Source organism: Rhodnius prolixus, unplaced genomic scaffold (assembly GCF_049639745.1).
Source record: "Rhodnius prolixus isolate KJV_2025 unplaced genomic scaffold, Rpr scaffold_14, whole genome shotgun sequence".
NCBI classification, from domain to species: Eukaryota; Metazoa; Arthropoda; class Insecta; order Hemiptera; family Reduviidae; genus Rhodnius; species Rhodnius prolixus.
The window spans coordinates 6,451,761-6,473,198 of NW_027411594.1; the positions used below are offsets into that span (position 1 = coordinate 6,451,761).

Consider the following 21,438-nt stretch of genomic DNA (forward strand, 5'->3'; position numbering starts at 1 on the left):
TTTTTTTTTTTTAATTCTTATGTTGCGTGGATTGATGTGTCAGCACGCACTCTTTAATATTGTAGAGAAAAAAAATGCAGTTAGTGTCCACGACTTTTTCAACAACAAACTATCTTACACATTTTCCAATACATTAACTCTTTTACTTCCTCTTTTCTACTAAAATTATTCAAAATAGTTTCTTTTTTAACTGGCATATGACACGATAGACTGTCGAAAAAGTTTTTAGGAAAAATATTCCATAAACTTTAATTATGTAGTTGAAAAACTAACTAAAAGTATTTTTAAAAAAAGCTTCTTTGCAGACTAATAAGTAAAAAAAAAGTTATGAAAGTAAAAAATAAATCATTTCCTATGATTAGATTGGAACACGAAATTTTAGTGCTCGAAAAAATAACTTTTTTATCTAAGCTACCTTCCCAGTAAATCAGCTTCCAATTAGGGATTATGTTTTTTATTTTTTAACATAATAATATTATGTCCAAGAACCACCATTTTCTGGTGGAACACCAAAAAAAAAACTTTAAAACAAATTTTTTCTGAATCTGGATTGTTCCTAGAGACGGTACGTACGCAGCTCTAGTAAAGATCACCTTGCCTTCCACCGTCTGATTCAGTTTCTAAACTTTTTGATAACTATCAAAGATAAAAGTGCGTTCGTAGATTTCCCTTATGAAATTCTAAGATTCTGTATTGACAACGTAGAATCTTTCTCGGTTAATTTTTTTTTTTAAAGTAATAGTCCTAAATTCAATTGGCAACGGAAAAGACAATTTAAAATTATGAAAAATTATCTGAATTATCTGCATCTGTGATGAAATATCTGCAACTATGGTTGTTGTGAGCATTGAGGTACTTGTTAGATCTTCATTCTAAAAAGTGGTCTTCCAGGTAGACTCACAGATTCTCATCCCACCTTTGTTTCCTGCATTTGCAGGAATTTGTGTCTGAGCTGTGAACAACAGCTTTGACCTCTTTCTTTTACAAAGTCCCAGCCTTGATAAGATTTTTATTTTTTTCTACTAGGTGTCAGGAAATATTGCAATCATTACATACTTTCGATACCTAGATTTTATAAGAAATATCCATTTTTCGTTCCCTATATTACCAAAGAAATGGTTTTTGGAAAATGACCTTAGGGTATGAATATTCTTGTTAAAAACATATGAAGTACTGACTTTTTATTTCGTTTGAGTCTTAGACAATGTCCGCTGTCTGCCTCGAAATGTTTTTTGCTCTTCATGACATTAAATTATATGTTGATGGACTGGTTAATTTGGCCGCGATTAAGCCAAAAGCGTTGGGAGTGAAATGGATATATTAATTTTTAATTAAGAAATTTAAAGTATCATTTATGTTTAATGGAAAGAATAAATTGAACATAATGATATGATTTTTGATTAACTACATTTGGTTAATCTTCGTTTTGTAGATTTTTTTTTTTTTTGTAGGAAAATTCTTACTTTTTAAGTTGTACACTAACTCGAGTATTTTGAATTTAGTCTTTTAACACGGTTAGTTCACAAAAATAGAAGCGCTGTAGAACTCAGTTTTGATTTGCCTTTTTTCTTTTAACTTTAGGTTGTTTGCCGGCAATGTTATCTTGTTGGTGTAAGTACTTCAAAAGTTATGTACTTCGCTCAATCACTTTGATGGTTTAATCCTAAAAATAGCCTGATTCATTTGAATGTAGCGAGAGTATCAATGTCATTATCATTCTTCATCCAAGATTTCGCCCTTAGAAATAATTAAAATCATTGAATAGATCAAGATACTACTTTGAATTGTAACAATATTAAAATGAAAAGATTGCAAATACATATACATATCTATTGATTCGATAATCGCTAATAAATAACACGTGAAAATATTGGTTGTTAGAAAAAAAGCTATTAATTTTACTTTTCGATATATAGTAATCGGAAACTATCGATAGATAGTTACTATATTCATCGATTACAATGCTTATTTCTAACCTGCATTAACTGATGGGATACGTGAGGATTTGCTCGTACTTTTGTTTTTGAACTTTTTGTCGGATGCTTGAGGGGCAACTATTGCTAGAATTCACCGTAAATCACATTGTTTTAAAAAAATAAAGTAAATTATTTAGTTTTATAATTTAACTGTAGTTTTTCTCTATTTTTTTTCTCATTGCCAGGTTATGTTTTTGGAGCGACTCAATGTACACAACAGAAGTTTCAATTTTAAGTGGTATAAACGGCAAAACTTTAGACAACTTTTGAATGGACAATCAATCATTGTTTCAATAGTTGGGATGATTCGTTCTATTTATAAATGATAAATATTTAGTTCTTAAATAAGTACAAATTCGGTGATATTTCAAAATGCCGCCTCCAATACCAGGAACTTCAATGGATACTCAAACCCAATTGAATACCTATCGGTCTTATGTGACTATGTTAGGTGATCCAGGGGCAAAAGATGAAAGTAAACTACAAGCTGCTCAGGAATTAAGTGAAAATTTTGAGGTAATTTAATCTTTACTACTTTAATTGGAAAGATGTTCAGCTACAAGTGGTTCTTTCCCTTCAGTTTTTTGTTTAAAGGTTTAAAGGAAGATAGTAATAATTGCTGCTTTGCGTTAGTTCATGTAGCTATTACTAAAGACATTGTTTCAAAGTAGATATTTGTAAATTATAAAAGCAGACAGCGGTTATGTTAGTGATAAACTGTCTTTTTCTCAGAAATTATTTGTTGGTTGAGATTGATTAGAGGAATTATATTGTAATTAATCAGTCTTAGAAAATTAAGTGTTGAGTTCAGGTTTATATCGTTGATATAAATCTCCGGGGAAGATTAGATTAGATTCCACTAGCGCGGCCTTCAATTCCTATGCCACCGCGATCCATTGGATCTACTATGGCTCACATTTTTCTAGAGCTCGCCTACCAGTCACATCCATTTAATAAAACTCATAATCCTGGAGAGCTACTCCTAGGTGTAGTTCACAGGCCTTGGTTTTTCCTCCCCCATTAGTAGTAACGTTCTTAGCCAAACTAGGCCTTCGCTACTGACACAACACATGGAGTGCAGTTTCCTCCTTTTCCTGACAGAACCTGAAAAGGTGCCAGGCACATGCAGCGCATGCATCTCCAACCACACGGCCTTGGCGGACGAAGTCTGCAGTCATCCTTGACAAATAGCCCCTAATGAACTCCTTCGCCTGTTTCTGCCCAGTGGTGGCCCACCACCTCTCCTGAAACCTCCTTTGCGCCCATAATTTAATGGCCGCACTCCCAAGACACTTGGAGGCTCAAGGGAAATAAAAAGGGTTCTTCAAAGAGTAGTGCTAGGTCCTGTTAGACAGTTGGCTGGACATTTCATTTCTGAAGATCGGTGGTAATAGAAAAAAGGTTTCTTTTATTATATCGTCAAATTGGCTAGGCTAGCTTGACTTTTTCTTGGAGAAGCTCAAATTTAAGTATCTTTCATAAGTATTGTCTCAATTATAGGTTAACATTAAACAACTTAAAAAAAGAGTATTACTTCCCTTTTATAAATCTGGCCGAACTTTCAACTTGGAAGTACAATCATTCTGGTATTGAAGTAAATTTTTAATAATTTTGTCAACGAGGCCACTTTCCATGATTCAAAACATTTTTAGAAATTTGTAACTTTATTGAGCAGTGAATTGTAAGTCAAATTAATATTATATTGGGCTTCGAGTTTGTCTTTAGGCATAACTTGAAATTTTTCGCTGGTGGCTAAGCCATTTAACGACCAAGGTACACTTGGACATATCGGACCCTTAAAAAATACTATTGAAACACTAGAGGGTTCAAAAAAGAGTTCTGGTGGTTCTGTTATTTACATATTCTGTTTGTGAGTTTAAGCTGTTAATCTCGATTTAATGAGGGGTTTATCTTGAAACGAGGATAGTTGAACTTCCTAAAAAAAGGATGCAACATTTGACAATAAATTCAGAAACCTTAGATTGGAAGTCTGTAGGAATCATCACTTTAGACGTTTTTAAATACCTGTGTTGTATTTGCGTGCTTTGCATGACAAATCTACTTTCTTTTAACATACTAATTGAACTCTTATATTCTACTTAAACTAGATTTTCGAGTTTAGAAATTATTTATATTCCTTCGGTAAAATTGACGTACGGAAAACAAAAAACGTCAAATAAGAGTGAATTCTTTCAGTTGTTCTTAAAACGTTCTTGTTGCACAAGTGAATTATTATTTAAATTTAGTTACTTTTATACTAATTACTAGAATTACTTTTGTTAATTCTTACATATAAACATTCTTATAGGTAATTCTCGCCTCACCTCAGTATCCTTCTTTTTTGGATCATGCAATCAAAATATTTATAAAAATATTACAGGAAGGTGATCCACACTTCATTGCCGAATATAACATACATGTAAGTAAATTACTATCGATATTAGAATCTATTTATCAATATAATTATTAATTAACGGAAATATTGCTGAATTCACGTTGGGAATAATTATTTTGATTACTTTTTCTTACAGCAAGTGCGCAAATTACTTTTAGAAATGATATATAGGCTACCGACAAATAAATATCTGAAACCATACGTTGAATCAATATTGACATTAACGTTTAAATTATTGGAGTGTGAAAATGAACAAAACGTCTTAGTATGTTTGCGAATTATCATTGAATTACATAAACATTATCGTCCACCTTATAATAGTGAGGTAAAGACATCTTAAAATCTTATTTATTCCTATAAAGTAATATATATTTTTTAATTAGAATTTTTGTTTAAATTTACAGATACAACATTTTCTTCAATTCGTCAGAACTATATACCAAGATTTGCCTGAACATATGAATAAAATCTTTGAACCAAAAACACAGATCGGTGTCAAAGATCTTAGTGAATTGAATTTAGAAACTCTGTTAGGCGAAATGTATACAATAACTTCAATACAAAGTGACAAAAAATTGCCAGATGGTACTATATCTACTACTGAAACGGTAAGTTTTTAGTTACATTAATTTTCTCCAAAACTATCATATTATAATTTTTCTTTTAATTCTGCATTATTTTCTGTTAGTTACAATACAATATAATTCCAAGAGGCGTATTATCATTGAAAGTCCTACAAGAATTGCCAATTATTGTAGTATTAATGTATGAACTTTATAAAGAAAATGTGCATCAAGAAGTAAATGATTATATACCAATAATTATAAAAACAATTACTCTACAGCCGTTGAAACAACACAGGTAACAACATTTCATGTGATTTAGACCCCACTCTTTCTGTATTTACTTGCTCTTATACTCGTAAGAGATTAAAAATTCTCTTCATTTATGTGAATTTTCATTAGAAAAAGAAGATTTATGTTTCCTGAGTTTGAAAAGGGATGTGTTGCTATTTTGAAAATAAAAATGTTGCCATTGAAATAACCCAAAGAAGGAATTGCAACATGTTCATATATTTTTGGTTTAGATGTTACCATGGTGCTTTACAGTAAACTTTTGATTGATAATAGAATTACTTTTTGTTTTGATTACATATTCTGAGCCTCAAAAAGATATAAATTATGTTCAGAAAAAAATTGAAAAGAAAGATTTCGTAGATTTTTGGACGTTATTCTTTAAATATATTATTATTTTTTTCTTTTTTCAGTTATAATAAGTAAGATTTGTTATTCTATATCTTTGATTTCAGATTAAGTCCATCATTCAACCGAGAAGTTTTCGTAGACTTTATGGGCGCGCAAATTAAGACATTATCCTTTCTGGCCTACATAATACGAATATACCAAGAAGTTGTCGGGAAACATTCCCAACAAATGGTTGAAGGTATGTTGGGCATGTTAGCCTTATGCCCGATGGAAGTAACACATCTTCGGAAAGAGTTGCTAATAGCTGCTAGACATATTCTTGCCACAGACCTTAGGCTCAGTCAGTTTCTTTTCTTTATCTTGGTTTCAGATTATAATCTCATCACTTTAACATGTGTTTAGTCTAATTCGTTAATGTTTTACAGTGTTTGTGCCGTACATGGAACGTCTTTTCGATGAGGAGATTTTACTAGGACGTGGCTGGACTACTCATGAATCTTTAAGACCTCTAGCATACAGTACTCTAGCCGATTTAGTGCATCACGTTAGACAACAGTTGCCCATGTCTGACCTTGTTAAGGCTGTTCATCTTTTCTCTAAGAATGTACATGATGAAACATTACCTACTAGGTTAGTTTTAATTTATAAGTACATCTTTTCGTATCATTTTTCTTTTAAAAAAAAATGAAGGAAGAACACCTATTATGGGGTTGCCTAAGGCTGGAAACATAGTGGAGCGGCGCGCAAAGCGGCGCTGATAGCGAAGAGCGAAGCGGCAAAAACAAAAACTAGAAATAGATAGAGTTGCTCTATCTTCGCTTTGCTCGCCACTATGCGCGGTCCCATATGTTAACTTGTGTTTGATTTCGCCGCTTCGCTCTTCGCTATCAGCGCCGCTTTGCTCGCCGCTCCACTATGTTTCCAGCCTAAGCAATTAAGAAGAACCTTCACAATTGTTCTTTTTTTTTCTCTTCACCTTCCGGATATAGTATTTTCTATATTCAAATGTCATTTTGAGTGGGTGAATGAAATGTTTTTAAGATCTTTACTTTCATTTTAATAACACACGAATGCAGCTGATCATTCATCAAATAATAATCCTTATTTTATTGTTTCGTTGCAGTATCCAAACAATTTCGTGTAAACTGTTGCGGAATCTTGTCGACTGTATTCGCCAACAAAGTGAAAAAGATCCAGCTCAAGCCCAGACCGGCCAAGATTTATTAATGCGAATGCTTGAGGTGTTTGTTGTAAAATTTAAAACGATAGCAAAATTACAGCTACCATTGCTTGTTGCTAAAAGGCAAGTAGTTGGTTTTTGTATATATTGCATTAATTTCTGTCTTCTTTTTCTTCTTATTTTTTATTTGATTGTAATTATTTTCAATGCAGCAAACAGTGTGAATTACAAAAGCCACCACTAGCTGTACACACTGTTGGACTTCCGGTTAAAAAAGAAGAGCCTGAAGCACTACCGCTTGGTAAGTACATAAACAGTTTAAACATAAATATTTTCAATACGAACTTCTTTGATCATACATTTCATGCTCTTTAGATATAAATACACAAGCTAAACCAGAAGATAGAGAACCAACAAAATGTAAATTTGGTTTTCCTGCACTTCAAGCGTCAAATTATAGCGTCACAGATTGTAGAAGTTTAGTGAAGACTTTAGTATGTGGTGTAAAAACCATAACCTGGCGATTTAAGGTAATTTTTGTTTTAATTTTATTAAGTTTCCTTTCAAGTACTGCCTTTTATTTATTTTTTTTTTTTTGTCTTGCAAGATATTTCATTTTAAACTAATTTGCTTCGAGTAGTTTCTTTGGGTTTATAACTTTTTCTGTTAAAGAAGGAATGTAAGAGATCATTAGTGGAAATATATTTATTTTATGAAAGAGAAAAAAAAAAATCTAAGAAAATCGAAATAATAGCCGAGGCTTTTCCATAATCAAAAACTATTAAAGTTATTATTTTTATTAATAAAGTTTATCACAATACAGTGCATGAAGCTCTTTTACATTAAAGTTACCTTTAATTTAGCATAAATAATAATAGTAATAAATCGCAGTAATTATTGATTTAATTTTAATTAATTTTTTTGTCTGCTTTTTCTTTTCTCTCAAGATATTTCTTATAGATGTTATTGCGTTCATGAAAGTTCAGTACCTGTGATCAGAATACGTTTTTCTGGTTACAATTGTTTTCACTTATTTTATATTTTACTTTCTTTTACCCAGTATTGCGGTCCTGCAGAGTAAAGAATTTTATTTTTCATCGGAAAAATACTAATTGAGGTAACTGGACAGTGCGCTTCCTTCACCTCTTAAAGGCTCTCTGAAGAGACTCAGGAGATTTTCATAAAAGTTCTGAATTTGAGTCTCTCTCTTTGGAATATCTAATAATTCTTGAAACTTGTAAAGCTTTATATGAGATTTCAGCGAGAGACTAGTTTAAAGTCACTGAAATGCACAAATTTTTACTCAGTTATATGTATTAGAAAACTTTGGACCGTTTAGGTCAAATTTACTGGCCCATTAGAAACCCCCCAGACAATGGCTGGCGAAACTGTTGAATTTACAAATACTCGCAAATGATTCCTCTAACAAGACCTCATTCGGGAGACTGCAAGACTTCTTACTAGTTGTCACAGAGGCTTCAAGAAGCAAATGCATTGCAAACATCTAGAAGTGGTCTTTCATATTTTATCTAATAAAGGGTGGAACAAAGTCAAGAGGGTTTTATAAAAAAAGAGTAAAAAGTAAGGAATGAAGTACCTTGTGAAGGGCTATGTTTAATGGAGAAGATTCACTGTGTCTTCAAGCTTCACACAGAAGCCTGTCTTCTAAGTTTAACGTGGAAGAACTGGTGCGGATGCTTTATTTGTAGTTGCACTGTGAGTCCTACGGGGTCCATATGGTGAGGCTGAATAGCAAATCCTGCTGCTCCCATGCAAGTAGATCTTGGAATCCCTGAATTTCCATGATTTTCTTGCTTCCTCTGTTATTATTTCAGTGTTTTTAGTTTATTTTCATTTTATTTGAATGTTTAGGAATTTGTTTCTTTTAATCTTGCATTCGCTTGAGCATGTGTTTTTTCGACTAAATCTGTGTTTTCTTTTGTTTTGTTTTTTCTCCACATACGCATCTTACAGACCTTGAAATTGCAGTTATTTAAACCAAAAGAGACTGAAGTATTTCTAAGATTGGTGAAGTGGGCTTTACTAGCGTTGGACATATATACTCTGAGCATGACTCCAGCCGGCAACCTGGGCATGACTGCTAACGGACAACGAACCATACCTCAACAGACTGTACGAACTAAAGAGGAAAAAGAAGTTCTAGAACATTTCTCAGGAGTTGTAAGATTATTAATTTCTACTATTATTTGTTGTTTTTGTAGTTATTCAATTAAGAATTATTTACAAAGTTTTTTTAAATAGTTCTCAGTGATGAACGCCCAAACATTTCGTGAAATTTTCTCTACAACAATTGATTATATGGTAGAACGAATTGCAACTAATTTCGCCTTACAAATTGTTGGTAATTCTTTCCTATCGAATTGTGATACATCACCAATTTTCGCTACAGTATTAGTAGAATATTTACTAGGCAGAATGGAAGAGATGGGCAATGGCAATATGGAAAGAAGTAATTTATATTTGAAACTGTTCAAATTAGTTTTTGGCAGTGTTTCATTGTTTGCTGCAGAAAATGAACACATGCTTCGACCGCATTTACATCAAATTGTGAACAGGTATGTTCATTAGAAATACATGCTCTTCTTAAGGACAAACTAGCAATTTAACTATCCATGATTTATCCGTCATTTCACTCTTGTTTTCCTTGTTTTAATCGGTTTTGGACTTTTATTCCCATAAGAAATTAATTTATCAGTGGTTGTTATTAATTTATCAGGACCCAGTTACAATTATTCATCACACACACACATGCACGCCCTTGCTGGCAATCATTTTTTGTATTTTTCATGAATTCTTCAATTTCATTTTTTTATTTTTAAAACAGTGTTTTATTCACCATGTAAGATTAAAGCCCTTAGTTTTGAAAGTAATAATGTGTGGCTAGAGATTCTACTTATTCTGCAATTTTCATTGTTAAACTATTTCTAAAGACTTTTTATCTCAATTCAAAAGGGTATAGTGTTATAAAGTCGCAATTATTAGTCGATTATCAACAGAAGTAATATTTCCGTAAAATTCTTTCTAGTCCCTACGATATTCATATCTGTAACTTAAATTTTGCGTAAAATATCAACATTACAATCATCCCAACACTAAACAAATTTACCCATCCAAATTGTATGATTTACTATTTATTTTAATTAGGTCAATGGAGTTAGCGATGACTGCCAAGGAACCCTATAATTACTTTTTACTTTTAAGAACCCTGTTCAGATCAATAGGCGGAGGTAATCACGATCTTTTATATCAGGAGTTTCTTCCGCTCTTGCCGAATTTATTACAAGGTAACAAATGTTCAATTAATTTTATCCAGTTTTGTTATAAACTACTTCTTAATGACCATATTAATAAATCTTCAAATTAATTAAATAAAATTGAAATCGACAGGACTGAACAGTTTGCAGAGTGGTCTGCATAAACAACATATGAAAGATCTGTTTGTAGAATTGTGTCTGACAGTGCCAGTTAGACTTAGTTCTTTGCTACCGTACCTGCCAATGTTAATGGACCCGCTTGTTTCCGCTCTAAATGGATCTCATACGTTAATCTCTCAGGTACATGTCTCTTCATCAATAGCAATCAATCAGTTCAGATCTTTACAAATTCTTTTTACTTTTATTTATTTCATCAGGGATTAAGAACTTTGGAATTATGTGTGGACAATTTGCAACCAGATTTTTTGTATGAACACATACAACCAGTTAGAGCGGATTTAATGCAAGCTTTGTGGAAATCGTTGAGAAATCCGACTGATCAAGTTGCACACGTTGCATTCAGGTTGGTAGAAATAATTTTTGAATATAATAACAGAAAATGCCCCTTCTGAACAGGAAGTGCTATATCCTGTTGATGTTCGATTGGATCGGAAATCAAGTTTTGAAATCTCATATGTAAAAGAGGTTTTTACCAATTTTTAGCATTGAGAATTATTGTAATAGATAAACCTATGAATTTTCACGTCAGTTTTTTTTTTATAGAGTGCTTGGAAAATTTGGGGGAGGGAATAGGAAAATGATGATTGAACCTCAAAAATTAGAATATCACACACATGATTCTACCAGTCCTGCATTGGTAATCCAGTTTCTAGATCAACCAAAGCCAGTACAACTGCCGTTGGAAAAGGTAATTTATTAATAAAACAATGAAAGGCAAATAATATTCTATAATTAGTAATTTCAACATTCCAATAATTAAAGTCAGATAAAGTGGGGAAGGTAGAGAATTTTTTAGTTTTGTTTCAAATATTGTACATATGTGGGGTTGAATAGAGCAGTCTTGCATTTTATACGTATGAATTAATAATAAGTTTTAAAACAAAATTTAAATTTAGAGAAAAGCCTATTTACTACAATCCTTTAAACATCGTACGTAGAAAGCAAAATTCTTAAATGTTTAATGATTACAACTTTTTCCCCCTGTTAGATAATAGATGCAGCTGTAACGATTTTAAAACCATGTACTGTTGATATATTCTATCGTCGGAAAGCCTGGGAAATAATAAGAGATTATCTCGAAGCTTCCATGAAACTTGATGATGATAAGGAAACTGTATTGAAACTTCTGAAACATCCAGCGTGAGTATTACTTTTTATTCTTCTTGATGTCAATGAATATATTTTTGATTTTTTGTTTATTTCCGTGTATAAATATTATTTATTATTTTATTTACATTAAAGTAATTTACAGGTTTAAAGTGGTACCTGATCAGTATCCAACCCAGAATCAATCATTTAGAATCCCAGATAAACCGATTCATACGGTTCACATCAATGCTCTAACTGGTATTAACAAAAAATATAAAACCAATTTCTTGAAGTTTTTCAAGTATTTTTGATAAGTTTTTAATTTGTAGCACTTCGTACATTTTTACAGGAATGTTCCTTGCTGTAATTATTAAAGATCTTACGCCGGAAGTTCAGTCAACGTTTGAAACTATAGTGAAACATTACACAATGGTTGCAGTATGTCAACAAACGGGTAAACACTTATTTTTATTCTGAATTAAACTAATTTTTCTTGATTTTTTTCTCTTTCTCTTGTTTCTGGCAATGTCCAGTTCTCTTGTTTCCAATGTCGCTTAAGCTTCGAAAGAGTCTTATAATTATTTGTTGCGAATATTTTTAGCTGGTATAAGAACCCCTTAAAGGGAAACATGTTCTCTGTAGAAAAAAATAAAAATATTTCCTATTTGTTTAAAACCGCTCTAAAATTAGAAATTTTTTCTGACATTTTCCTTACCAACCTGCGGATTTTTCAGGACCATTTCCTATTGGCCCAAAGAATAATGACGGAGTAGATCCACTAGTGCTAATTGATGCTTTGGCTGCAATTATGGGACATGAAGAAAAGGAACTGTGTAAACCAGGGCAAACAGCGCTTCGTCTAATTTTGGAAACTTCTTCAATGATTGTCGGATCTGTAGAATTGGCAAGTTCGAATTCATTATTTAAAAAATAAATAAAAATAACTGTGAACTTCATCAAATGAAAATGATTGGACAGTAAACAATTAATCAATTCTATTTCTAGGCTTGCCGCCTACCACTAATGGAATATATAGCGGAAAGAATGTGCTCTTTGTGCTATGATCGAGCTTGGTATACGAAATTAGGCGGCTGTCTGGCTATCATGTTCCTATATCGATCTATGTCACTCAGATGGGTATACCAACATCTGTATGTATTCGTAAAAGCGCAATTGTTCGTTATGATGGATTTAAATGGAGAGGTAAATTTATGTTTTTTACGAATGTTACGATTTTTTATATTTTCACTATTTTAATGTAATGCCACAAATATTGGCAATCTATTCATTTGAAGGGAATTAGAAATCTTTTAAGAGGATTCAGAAATAGATTAGAAATCTACTATTTTTAAGGAATTCCGAAGATCTTTGAAACATTAGAATTTTGTGTTATGTGTTTTTCCTACAAGAGTTTTAGCTTCTTTGAAAGTAAAAATTAGATGAGAACGCGAAAAATCTTAAAGGTTTTCTTTGGTGCGTCATTTTCACTCTGGGGCAGTTCTGGAAGACTGCGCTCATCCGATGACCTCTTTTCACGAGGTTTAGGCAGGCTGAAAAGAAAATATGTAATTCATAATTTCAGTAGAATTTATTAAGTTCAAATTTGGGCACGAATTAAAAAGAAATTAAAAAAATTATTGTACATAAAATAGCTGTTCTACATCAGATTTGTTGTTCTTGTAAAATAAAAGAAGATACGAAAAAACTCAGTTTTCATTTATTAATAAATTGGTGGTTGAATAGGTCTCTAGCGGTGCTATAGATCAAGCAAAATCGAACCTTGAAGAGATGGTTAAGCTATGTGCTCCTTTACAAGAGAAAAGTGAGGATAAGGACTTGATTAAAATCCAGAAGGAAGCTTTAAACGCTGTCACATTGGAATTAACCAGACAAGTTACCAGCCCTACTGACCTTATTAGAGAACAGGTAATCACAACCCGATCTATGTTTGATCGCCTTCATTTTCTAACTACTTTTACTATGTAAATATATATATTTTTTAAAATTGTTTTTGCAGTCTATGCATCTGCTGAGAGTATTTGCAGAAACGCAGAACAAAACTGTTGTGGATGTTATGGAACCACATAAGCGGGTACTAGCGGATATGATTCCACCAAAGAAACATCTACTGAGACATCAAGCTGCAAATGCTCAGATAGGTTTGATGGAGGGAAATACATTCTGTACTACACTGACACCAAGACTGTTTACAATAGGTATTATCTCCATTGTTAATTCTGTACGTATGTAAGCAATGTTTGTGTAATGTACAGGAATACGCTCATCGACCTGTCTTCAAGTAAACTACCTTAAATGGGATCTCATATTTTCTTTAAAGTTATTGGCAGAAAAGTTGTGTATAAATTGAAGAAAATTTAAAAAAATAATAATTTAGATAACAAAATTACACATTTTTTGACAGCAATTTTGGTAATTTTAATTACAGATTTGAACATAATGGAACATAAAGTATTCTTTCGTGAGGTGATGTCATTGTGTGAAGCACAAGATTCTGCCCTTCTAAAGATGCCATGCTATAAAAACATCGGCAGCCTGGTACCGGTAAGAAAAGCAGCGATGAGAGCGTTGGCTGCTTGCCATTATGTGCCGGCCTGTTCTGAAAAGATATTCAGCACATTTCACATGTCTTTGGAGAAATCCAATCCAGAATTACAGGAAGCCGCTTTTCAGTGTATGAAAACATTTATTGCTGGCACTCAAGTGGACTTGAATACGGTGAGTGTTTTAAGTATGTGTTTCATTTCTCATGTATTTGATATTAGAAAAGTTCTTTTAGAAAAAAGAGGGGAGAGCTGGTAGAATGGGATACGCTTCCATTCCCTTCCCATGTGCTCCCTAGAATTGTGAAGACGTCATCCCCAAGAAAATTGTAGGAAACAGTCCCTTCCTAAAAAAATATATTGTTGAAACCTGTTTTTTAATTTTTTCCTGTAAACGTTCTTATTTATCAAACAGTATAGCCTGATTTTTAGTTTTATGGTAAAAGAAAAATGAAATCTACTGTTGTAGAATGAATTTTGGTTAATAAATTGAATACCGATTCGCTAGGTACATGAAAATATGAGACCTTTACTTTCAACATTGGGAGATTACCGTAATATCAATCTGAGTGGTGCACGCAGGTTATCGTATTTAGTGCAACTGTTTCCAACTAGTTTTAATGAAAAACTTTGCGAGCAACTGTTGCAACACCTGCAGAAGTTATTGGAAACTATGATGCAAACACAAAAAGGTAAGGGCTTTTATACAGACTAAAGCTATTTTGTTTTAATAAATGCAACTGTTGTTGAAACATTTTATATTCTAATTTTAGGCATTACTAAAAGCGGTGATACTGAAAAAATTATAGCTACAATAATAACAATATTCCATCAGATTCCAGCGGCTGGACCAAAATTTATTGAACCATTAAGTCAGTTGGTGTTACAGACAGAAAGATCATTGCTTGTCGGAGCTAGTTCTCCATTTAGACACCCTTTGTTAAAGTTTCTACTTCGTTATCCTCAACAGACAATTACTCTGTTATTGACTGATACAAATATTAAAGTTTGTATGGTTTTTGTTATGAGATTAAATTATTATTTATTTATTTAGTTTTAAACCTTGTTTGTTGAATTCTGTAGGATGATTTATGGAATAAATATCTAGAATATTTGATCAAACAAGAAGAAGGAAAACCATTTAGAGATGTCCTACAGAGTAATGTTGGTGTAGAGCGATTAATCGTGATGGCCTTAGCACCGACTACGATGCCGCAAAATTTGACACCAGGTAAAGTGGTCTCATCGTCCAGTTATATTTATTTAATAATCTGTTGTTCAACGAGACGTTCTTCTTTTCCTTATACCATCATAAGAGGAAGTTCTGCGATAGTAGATTTTTTTTATTTTTTACCGAAAATAATTTTTTTTTTTATATTCTCAAACATTTAAAAAACAAGTTAATTATGTTAATTGCTGAGAGGAATTAGTGATTGTTTGAATTGTTTATTTATATTGCAGAAGAATGTATTGAATTACAATTTCAAAGTATAAGGATTGTATCATTGATGGTGAAGTATGATGATCAATGGTTGTCAACCCAGCATCAATTAGCACAAACTTACATACAGATTTGGTGTAATGACCAGTATCAAGTAAGATGTTCGTTCAATTATTTACTAAATATTTTAAGCATATTAATTATTAGCGTAGTATAGCTGAACGCCGTACTTAAATCAAACCTACTCTGTCCATTTCAAAATATTTTTACCAAACTCCCAGGTTAAACGAGTATTGCAGACAGCGTGTAAGGTTTCAAATGTTAAAGTCATTGAATGAAAGTCATAGATCATTATACAATTCTGGTTTTTGTTTACTCTTAACTCCGGTTAAAGTATATTTAATCACTTTTCACGTCATATTCTCCATCTTATTCATCCAAAATTATGTATATAAAAGAATTTTTCCAATCTAATCCGTATTTCGGTTTCTGTCATGATTTTTGTAAGTGTAATTTTTAAACAAGCTATTTTTCCGGAATCTTCGTACGCTATCGCATACTGGCGTTAATGTATTATGTAGTTAGCTATGGATTAAACTTGTAAAGAAATATTGTTTTTTCCCCTTCTAGCAACGACATAAGAACATAGAAAGTGTTGAGTACGGACATTGGAAAGAACCAAAACTACTGGTTAAAATACTGCTTAACTTTTTTAGCCACCATCCTACAAATATTGATCTACTTTTTCAATTGTTGCGGGCTTTTTGCGATCGGTTTCTACCAGATTTCCAGGTATATATTTTTTATTTATTTTGTGTTTGTATTTTAGCAGATAAATGGTTCAGTTTTTGTAAATTATATCTCTTGGCAGTTTGTTAAAGATTTTCTAGACGTAACAGTAGCGCAGAGTTATACAGTCGATTGGAAAAGAACAGCTTTCTTCAGATTTGTAGAACTATTTCCAACAGCTAATCTTACACAAGAACTTAAGGCGAAAATTTTACAATTTGTCATCATCCCATGTTTTGCCGTATGTTTTGAACGAGGCGAAGGTGATAAATTGATCGGCGGACCTCCGTCACCAAATCAAGATTCATCTGATAATATTGTTTCAGTTTTCATTAACAAGGTATTTAAAATAAAACAAGTAAAGTAATTGCCTACTAGTTGGGGCGCAACGTCTAACTATCTATTTTAAATTGAGTATTTAAAGTTAATTTACAATAAGATTTGTGATTATTTTAAAGTTAGAATATTTTAACTAAATTTCTGGATAAAAGTCGTACCACTAGACAATTTTCTTACAACAATTCTTCGAGAGATGTGGACTCCTTGGACCGATTCAATAATTTTTTAATTTGCTAACAGAATAGGCATGTCTGGAACGGAAATGCGGTTTACCTTGCAACGCCTCTTGGTAATGGAAACCTTTGATTGGTTAATGGCAAGGCGCCTAGCAATTAACTTAGCTGACTCACTAGCATAAAATAATGTTTTATTTATAATAATGTCCATTGTAAAAAAGGTAAAGCGCTGGAGAAAGGAAGCTTTGCAGACTAAAAATGCAATGAACTTGGAAAATCAATTTTGCCTGAAATAAAATTGAAAAGTCGTTAACTTTTTTTACTTTAGTAATTGACGGAACTTTATTTATATTTAATTTTATTAATATTTTAAGGAGATAAACATGAATGAATCTTCTTTTTTTTACAGATCATTGATCCAGATAATCCATTCGGACATGGTGATTCAGTTCGCATTTTACTGCTTCAGTTGTCGTGCTTGTTAGTTGAACAAGCTTTGAACCATATCCATGATACAGCTAACAAGACACAAGGTTCAAAATTGCGCCGCATTATGACTTTCGCTTGGCCTTGTCTGCTTAGTAATAATTGTGTAGACCCAGCTACACGCTATCATGGTCACTTGTTGTTATCGCACATCATTGCAAAACTAGCAATCCATAGTGTACCTTATAAGAGAATCGTATTACAAGGTGAGCACCATCAATTATTATTGGAATTTAAATTCCTATATTTAAATTTTCCTCACCCACTTTTATTTATAGTATTTCATAGCTTATTGAAAGCGCACGCCGTAGAAGTGCGGCCAGTTGTAAGACAAGCTTTAGAAATTCTTACACCAGCTATGCCTGCTCGAATGGAAGATGGTTATAAAATGTTAACGCATTGGACAAAGAAGATTATTGTTGAAGAGGGTCATTCAATGCAACAGCTGTTTCATATATTACAGTTGGTGGTCAGACATTATGGAGTAAGTTCAGATTTGTACAGAATGTTGTGTTTATTCTTGTTTATTTCATTCCTGTTCCCTTCTTTCAGAAGAAATATTTGACAATTCAGTCGGATAGACTGCTGTTTTTAGATTTAGTATACAAAAGAAACGCCTGAATACCGCTCAGGTGATGTAGTTCAAATTGTCTACAAGGGTGAAATAAATGAAGTAAATGGTGCTTAATCAGGTTCATGCAAAATTCAAGGCTATGTAGCAGTTTTTAAACCATTTTTGGTTCGAACCAGAATGCTGACTAATATCCGTCACACTAGGATAGCAAGGATTCTTCTTAACTTTTGTATTCCACCGACCTCTTTGACAGTAAAGTAGAGAGCCACGAACCCCTTTGTCAAAATAATGAATCCGTAAACATATACAGCATAAACAATAACGTTATTAGTTTTACAAATTGATAAATTTGCTTTATCGAATTGAGTTTTTTCGTTCGAAAAAGTTTACATCTTTAGATATACATTCACAAAGCGCAGACGTAAGGCGTCCATTCAGTTTCGTTGGTACATGTTTCCGTTCGCTAGAAATTTTCAAAATATTATACTCGTAATAAAAAAAATATTTTTAATTAAGTAATGAAACATGCTTCAACGATGTAGAAAATTTAAAAATAAATCATGTGAGGATGTATTTTTGTTTTTCGGCCTTACTTTTGTACGATAGAAGAAATATCAAATATTATGAACTATCGTGACTATGTTTATCTCATCGTTCAAAATTCCTGTGAATCATTAAACATTAATCTTCAGGGATCTTGGAGTTCCTGCGGGCATTCTAGTCTAACATTTCACTTCTAACACTCGCCCAATATACATAAGATATTCGTTAAGAAAACACTCAGTCGTGTGAGTATTTCACATCTGCTTTTCTGTTTCATAGGTTTATTACCCAGTACGTCACAATCTTCTTCAACATATGGTTAGCGCTTTACAAAGACTTGGATTTAGTGCATCTTCATCTTTAGAACATAAGAAATTGGGATGTGAATTAGTTGAAGTCATCATTCGGTGGGAATTACAACGAATTAAAGATGAGGCACAGGTCGCCCAGGTATGTTTTTCTTTTCACAAATAATAATAATGAAAATTATTATATCTTGGCTAGGAAGCTGTACCAGTTGAAGATATTACTTTTTGTCTGTATTTCAGGAGAATGGTTGTACAATTGGACAAAAAAGATCTGGCGATCAAACTGATCAAGCATGGAAGAAAGGTCCAGGTGTTACAATCAGTATCAAACACGATCCTGATGAATTGAAACCTTTGGAAAAGTCACATGCAGATATATTGATTAATTTTCTCATGCGACTTGCTTGTTCGGTACAGTAACATGTCTGAATTTTTTTCTAATTTCCCATCATACGTACAATTTTGTACTAGAGAAAGTATAGTAATAATAATGACCATAGACGTCAATGCGCCTGAAAAAAAAATAATAATCATTTGCCCATTTTTCCCCAGGTTAATGAGATCAACCCACCTACAGCCGGCGTTGCTTCACCAGGTGAAGTACTGTCTCGACGTTGTTACAATCTTGTACGGACAGCACTGAAACCTGACGTTTGGCCTCATTACGTGATCGATTTCCGTCTTCTATGGTTAGATAAATTGTTTTGTTCAATTGAACAACCAAGTCCAAATTTAGGCAATGTTTGTATCGGCCTGGAACTGTTCACTCTGTCTTTGTCAGTGATGAAGAAGGACCAAGTGTTGAGCACTTGTAAGGCATTGCAGAAAGGAATCAATGCTTGCATTTCTAGCTCAAATAATAAGGTATCTAAAACAAATAAGTAGTACTTTGTTTTATTGCAGTTCACGTTTTTAAAAATTCTTGAAACGTAAAATTTTACTGAAAAGATATTTGACTTTAATATGTTTCATTTTCACTTTCACTTTTGATACTATCTCTGAGAAGCTTATCATAAAGATAACCGCCAAAATCCGTGATCTCTTGAGGAAAGCTAAAACACGTTTATTTCAAATTCAAATTAAACTTACTGAAGAGTAACTAGACAATAACTGAAAACTAGAAGAAGCTTGGGTCCTTTTACCCTTCCGGTAACGAAACAATTTTTCAGCTCGTAATTTTGCCTAAATATTTGATTCGCTCGCTAAGGAATCACAGAACACAGAGGTAATGAATTTTTTTTTTTTTTACCGGCTCGAAAATTTTGAATCATCGAAGGCGGAAACATAGTTGAATCGAATCCTCTACATCAACTGGTTGATGGATAAAACGAAATCTTCGTAACGAAACATCCTAAGAAATTTGAACTTTATGTAGTCTTCTGTTAATGCGATATTTTGTGTGCCACATACATGGAGGCCTGAACGTACAGTCATTTCTCTTAAAAACAATCATTTTCGTGGTTTGCCAAAATTTTCGAGAAATGAAACAATTGTAGTAAGTTTTACTTTAAACGATAAGAGAAAGAAACGAAATAGCCTAAAATATAACCATATTTTATAACCACATTGAAACCTCAAATTATTTTACTTATTTATAATTTTAATTTATAGCACTTGGTTTCTTCCAGGTTATTAGGCTGACGCATGCTCTTTTAACCCGTTTAATGAGCATTTTCCCTACAGAGCCTTCCAATTCAAATGTATCTTCAAAATATGAAGAATTAGAGTGCATCTATTCATCAGTGGGAAGAGTAATTTATCAACTTTTATTTATGACACTCTTACTCATGATGTTTTGTTAATTTAAATTTACCTCTTTCATTCTTTTTTTTTTATTTTTAGGTAGTATTTGAAGGTTTAGCTAATTACGAAAAGAATACTTCCGCTAATTGCAGTTTCCTGTTTGGTACGATAATGATGTTGAAAGCTGCCTGCAGCAGTAATCCCAGTTATGTTGATAGATTGATAATTCCTTTTGTACGAGTTATTCATAGAATGAGTCGGGAACATCTAGCGGCAACAGCGGAAAATTCTCCAGGTTTGTAATTATGTTTTATCTTTGTATATCTTGTTTAAATGTTAAGGGTTCATCAAGCAAATACTTGCACGTATTCACTTTGTAGATTGAGATATCTTTGATTTGTATCTAACACGCTTTGCTTCTAACTGACTGATTGTCAGTGTTTGGTTCGTCAGTTCCGAGTAAGACTTCCGTGGAGCCAAACTCTTGACGAGAGAAAAAACTAATAAATAAAACGAAATTACGTTTTTGCTTTTTTGGCATCTATTATTTGTGTACGACTATTAACGTGTTCCGTATAAAGTATATTTGTGTATCAACGAAGTTATATATTTTTAAATATTCAGTACAATAAATAATTTTTTCCTTATAATCTAGTCATAAGTACATATATAACAGGAGCTATCACTGGTGAAAGAGTGGTAGACGTTTTCAAACCAAATCCTGTGAGACCTAAAATATGTATAGTGTCTCTATTAGGTAATAAATTTTTGCACTTAAAATTTAATTGTCGTAAAGAGTTTTAAGTGTGAATTGGAATCGAGGGTTTGCGCCAGTGAGCTGGACTTTTTCCTAGGGTTACTTGTTAAGGGATTGTTCGCTACAAGTCTAGATCACTGAATAAGTAGAAGTTTATTTCCCCCTTACATAGGTACAACGTATAAAATAATGAAATCATTGACACATAATTTGACAAAGTTCCATAAACGTTCAACGTTCTTCACAGGTACTAGCGATCTTCTGATACTAAGCTTGGACTTAGTGAAAAATAGAGTTGGTGCAATGACCAGCGATACCAAAAAAACTTTCATAGGCTCCATATTGGTTGGTTTGATTGAGAAAACACCTGATATAAAAGTAATGAAAGCAATTTGTAAGGTATGCTAAGTTATATTTTCTG

At 32.7% G+C, this 21,438-nt stretch overlaps 1 protein-coding gene across 4 annotated transcripts in view; it reads left to right on the forward strand.

Annotated features, from left to right (window-relative positions):
- Nucleotides 1–1,950: 1,950 nt before the first annotated feature.
- Nucleotides 1,951–21,438, forward strand: part of LOC141451772 (transformation/transcription domain-associated protein-like) — a 43,750-nt gene continuing 24,262 nt past the window's right edge. For 3 of the 4 annotated variants that reach the window (XM_074123424.1, XM_074123425.1, XM_074123426.1), the window contains exons 1-38: nucleotides 2,162–2,492; nucleotides 4,285–4,395; nucleotides 4,508–4,696; nucleotides 4,776–4,979; nucleotides 5,060–5,232; nucleotides 5,681–5,916; nucleotides 6,002–6,206; nucleotides 6,700–6,879; nucleotides 6,969–7,057; nucleotides 7,132–7,286; nucleotides 8,731–8,937; nucleotides 9,019–9,332; nucleotides 9,922–10,061; nucleotides 10,165–10,331; nucleotides 10,409–10,554; nucleotides 10,755–10,899; nucleotides 11,200–11,351; nucleotides 11,464–11,558; nucleotides 11,650–11,754; nucleotides 12,035–12,204; nucleotides 12,306–12,503; nucleotides 13,044–13,226; nucleotides 13,318–13,516; nucleotides 13,747–14,036; nucleotides 14,370–14,553; nucleotides 14,635–14,867; nucleotides 14,945–15,092; nucleotides 15,323–15,456; nucleotides 15,933–16,094; nucleotides 16,174–16,431; nucleotides 17,016–17,298; nucleotides 17,371–17,576; nucleotides 18,489–18,659; nucleotides 18,758–18,928; nucleotides 19,070–19,381; nucleotides 20,146–20,268; nucleotides 20,360–20,555; nucleotides 21,265–21,416. In XM_074123424.1, the coding sequence (XP_073979525.1) occupies nucleotides 2,349–2,492; nucleotides 4,285–4,395; nucleotides 4,508–4,696; nucleotides 4,776–4,979; nucleotides 5,060–5,232; nucleotides 5,681–5,916; nucleotides 6,002–6,206; nucleotides 6,700–6,879; nucleotides 6,969–7,057; nucleotides 7,132–7,286; nucleotides 8,731–8,937; nucleotides 9,019–9,332; nucleotides 9,922–10,061; nucleotides 10,165–10,331; nucleotides 10,409–10,554; nucleotides 10,755–10,899; nucleotides 11,200–11,351; nucleotides 11,464–11,558; nucleotides 11,650–11,754; nucleotides 12,035–12,204; nucleotides 12,306–12,503; nucleotides 13,044–13,226; nucleotides 13,318–13,516; nucleotides 13,747–14,036; nucleotides 14,370–14,553; nucleotides 14,635–14,867; nucleotides 14,945–15,092; nucleotides 15,323–15,456; nucleotides 15,933–16,094; nucleotides 16,174–16,431; nucleotides 17,016–17,298; nucleotides 17,371–17,576; nucleotides 18,489–18,659; nucleotides 18,758–18,928; nucleotides 19,070–19,381; nucleotides 20,146–20,268; nucleotides 20,360–20,555; nucleotides 21,265–21,416 (6,930 nt within the window). In that variant the 5' untranslated portion in view covers nucleotides 2,162–2,348. Of the gene's footprint in view, nucleotides 2,073–2,161; nucleotides 2,493–4,284; nucleotides 4,396–4,507; nucleotides 4,697–4,775; nucleotides 4,980–5,059; nucleotides 5,233–5,680; nucleotides 5,917–6,001; nucleotides 6,207–6,699; nucleotides 6,880–6,968; nucleotides 7,058–7,131; nucleotides 7,287–8,730; nucleotides 8,938–9,018; nucleotides 9,333–9,921; nucleotides 10,062–10,164; nucleotides 10,332–10,408; nucleotides 10,555–10,754; nucleotides 10,900–11,199; nucleotides 11,352–11,463; nucleotides 11,559–11,649; nucleotides 11,755–12,034; nucleotides 12,205–12,305; nucleotides 12,504–13,043; nucleotides 13,227–13,317; nucleotides 13,517–13,746; nucleotides 14,037–14,369; nucleotides 14,554–14,634; nucleotides 14,868–14,944; nucleotides 15,093–15,322; nucleotides 15,457–15,932; nucleotides 16,095–16,173; nucleotides 16,432–17,015; nucleotides 17,299–17,370; nucleotides 17,577–18,488; nucleotides 18,660–18,757; nucleotides 18,929–19,069; nucleotides 19,382–20,145; nucleotides 20,269–20,359; nucleotides 20,556–21,264; nucleotides 21,417–21,438 lie in introns of those variants that run through there. The other variant, XM_074123423.1, reaches the window with a different exon arrangement.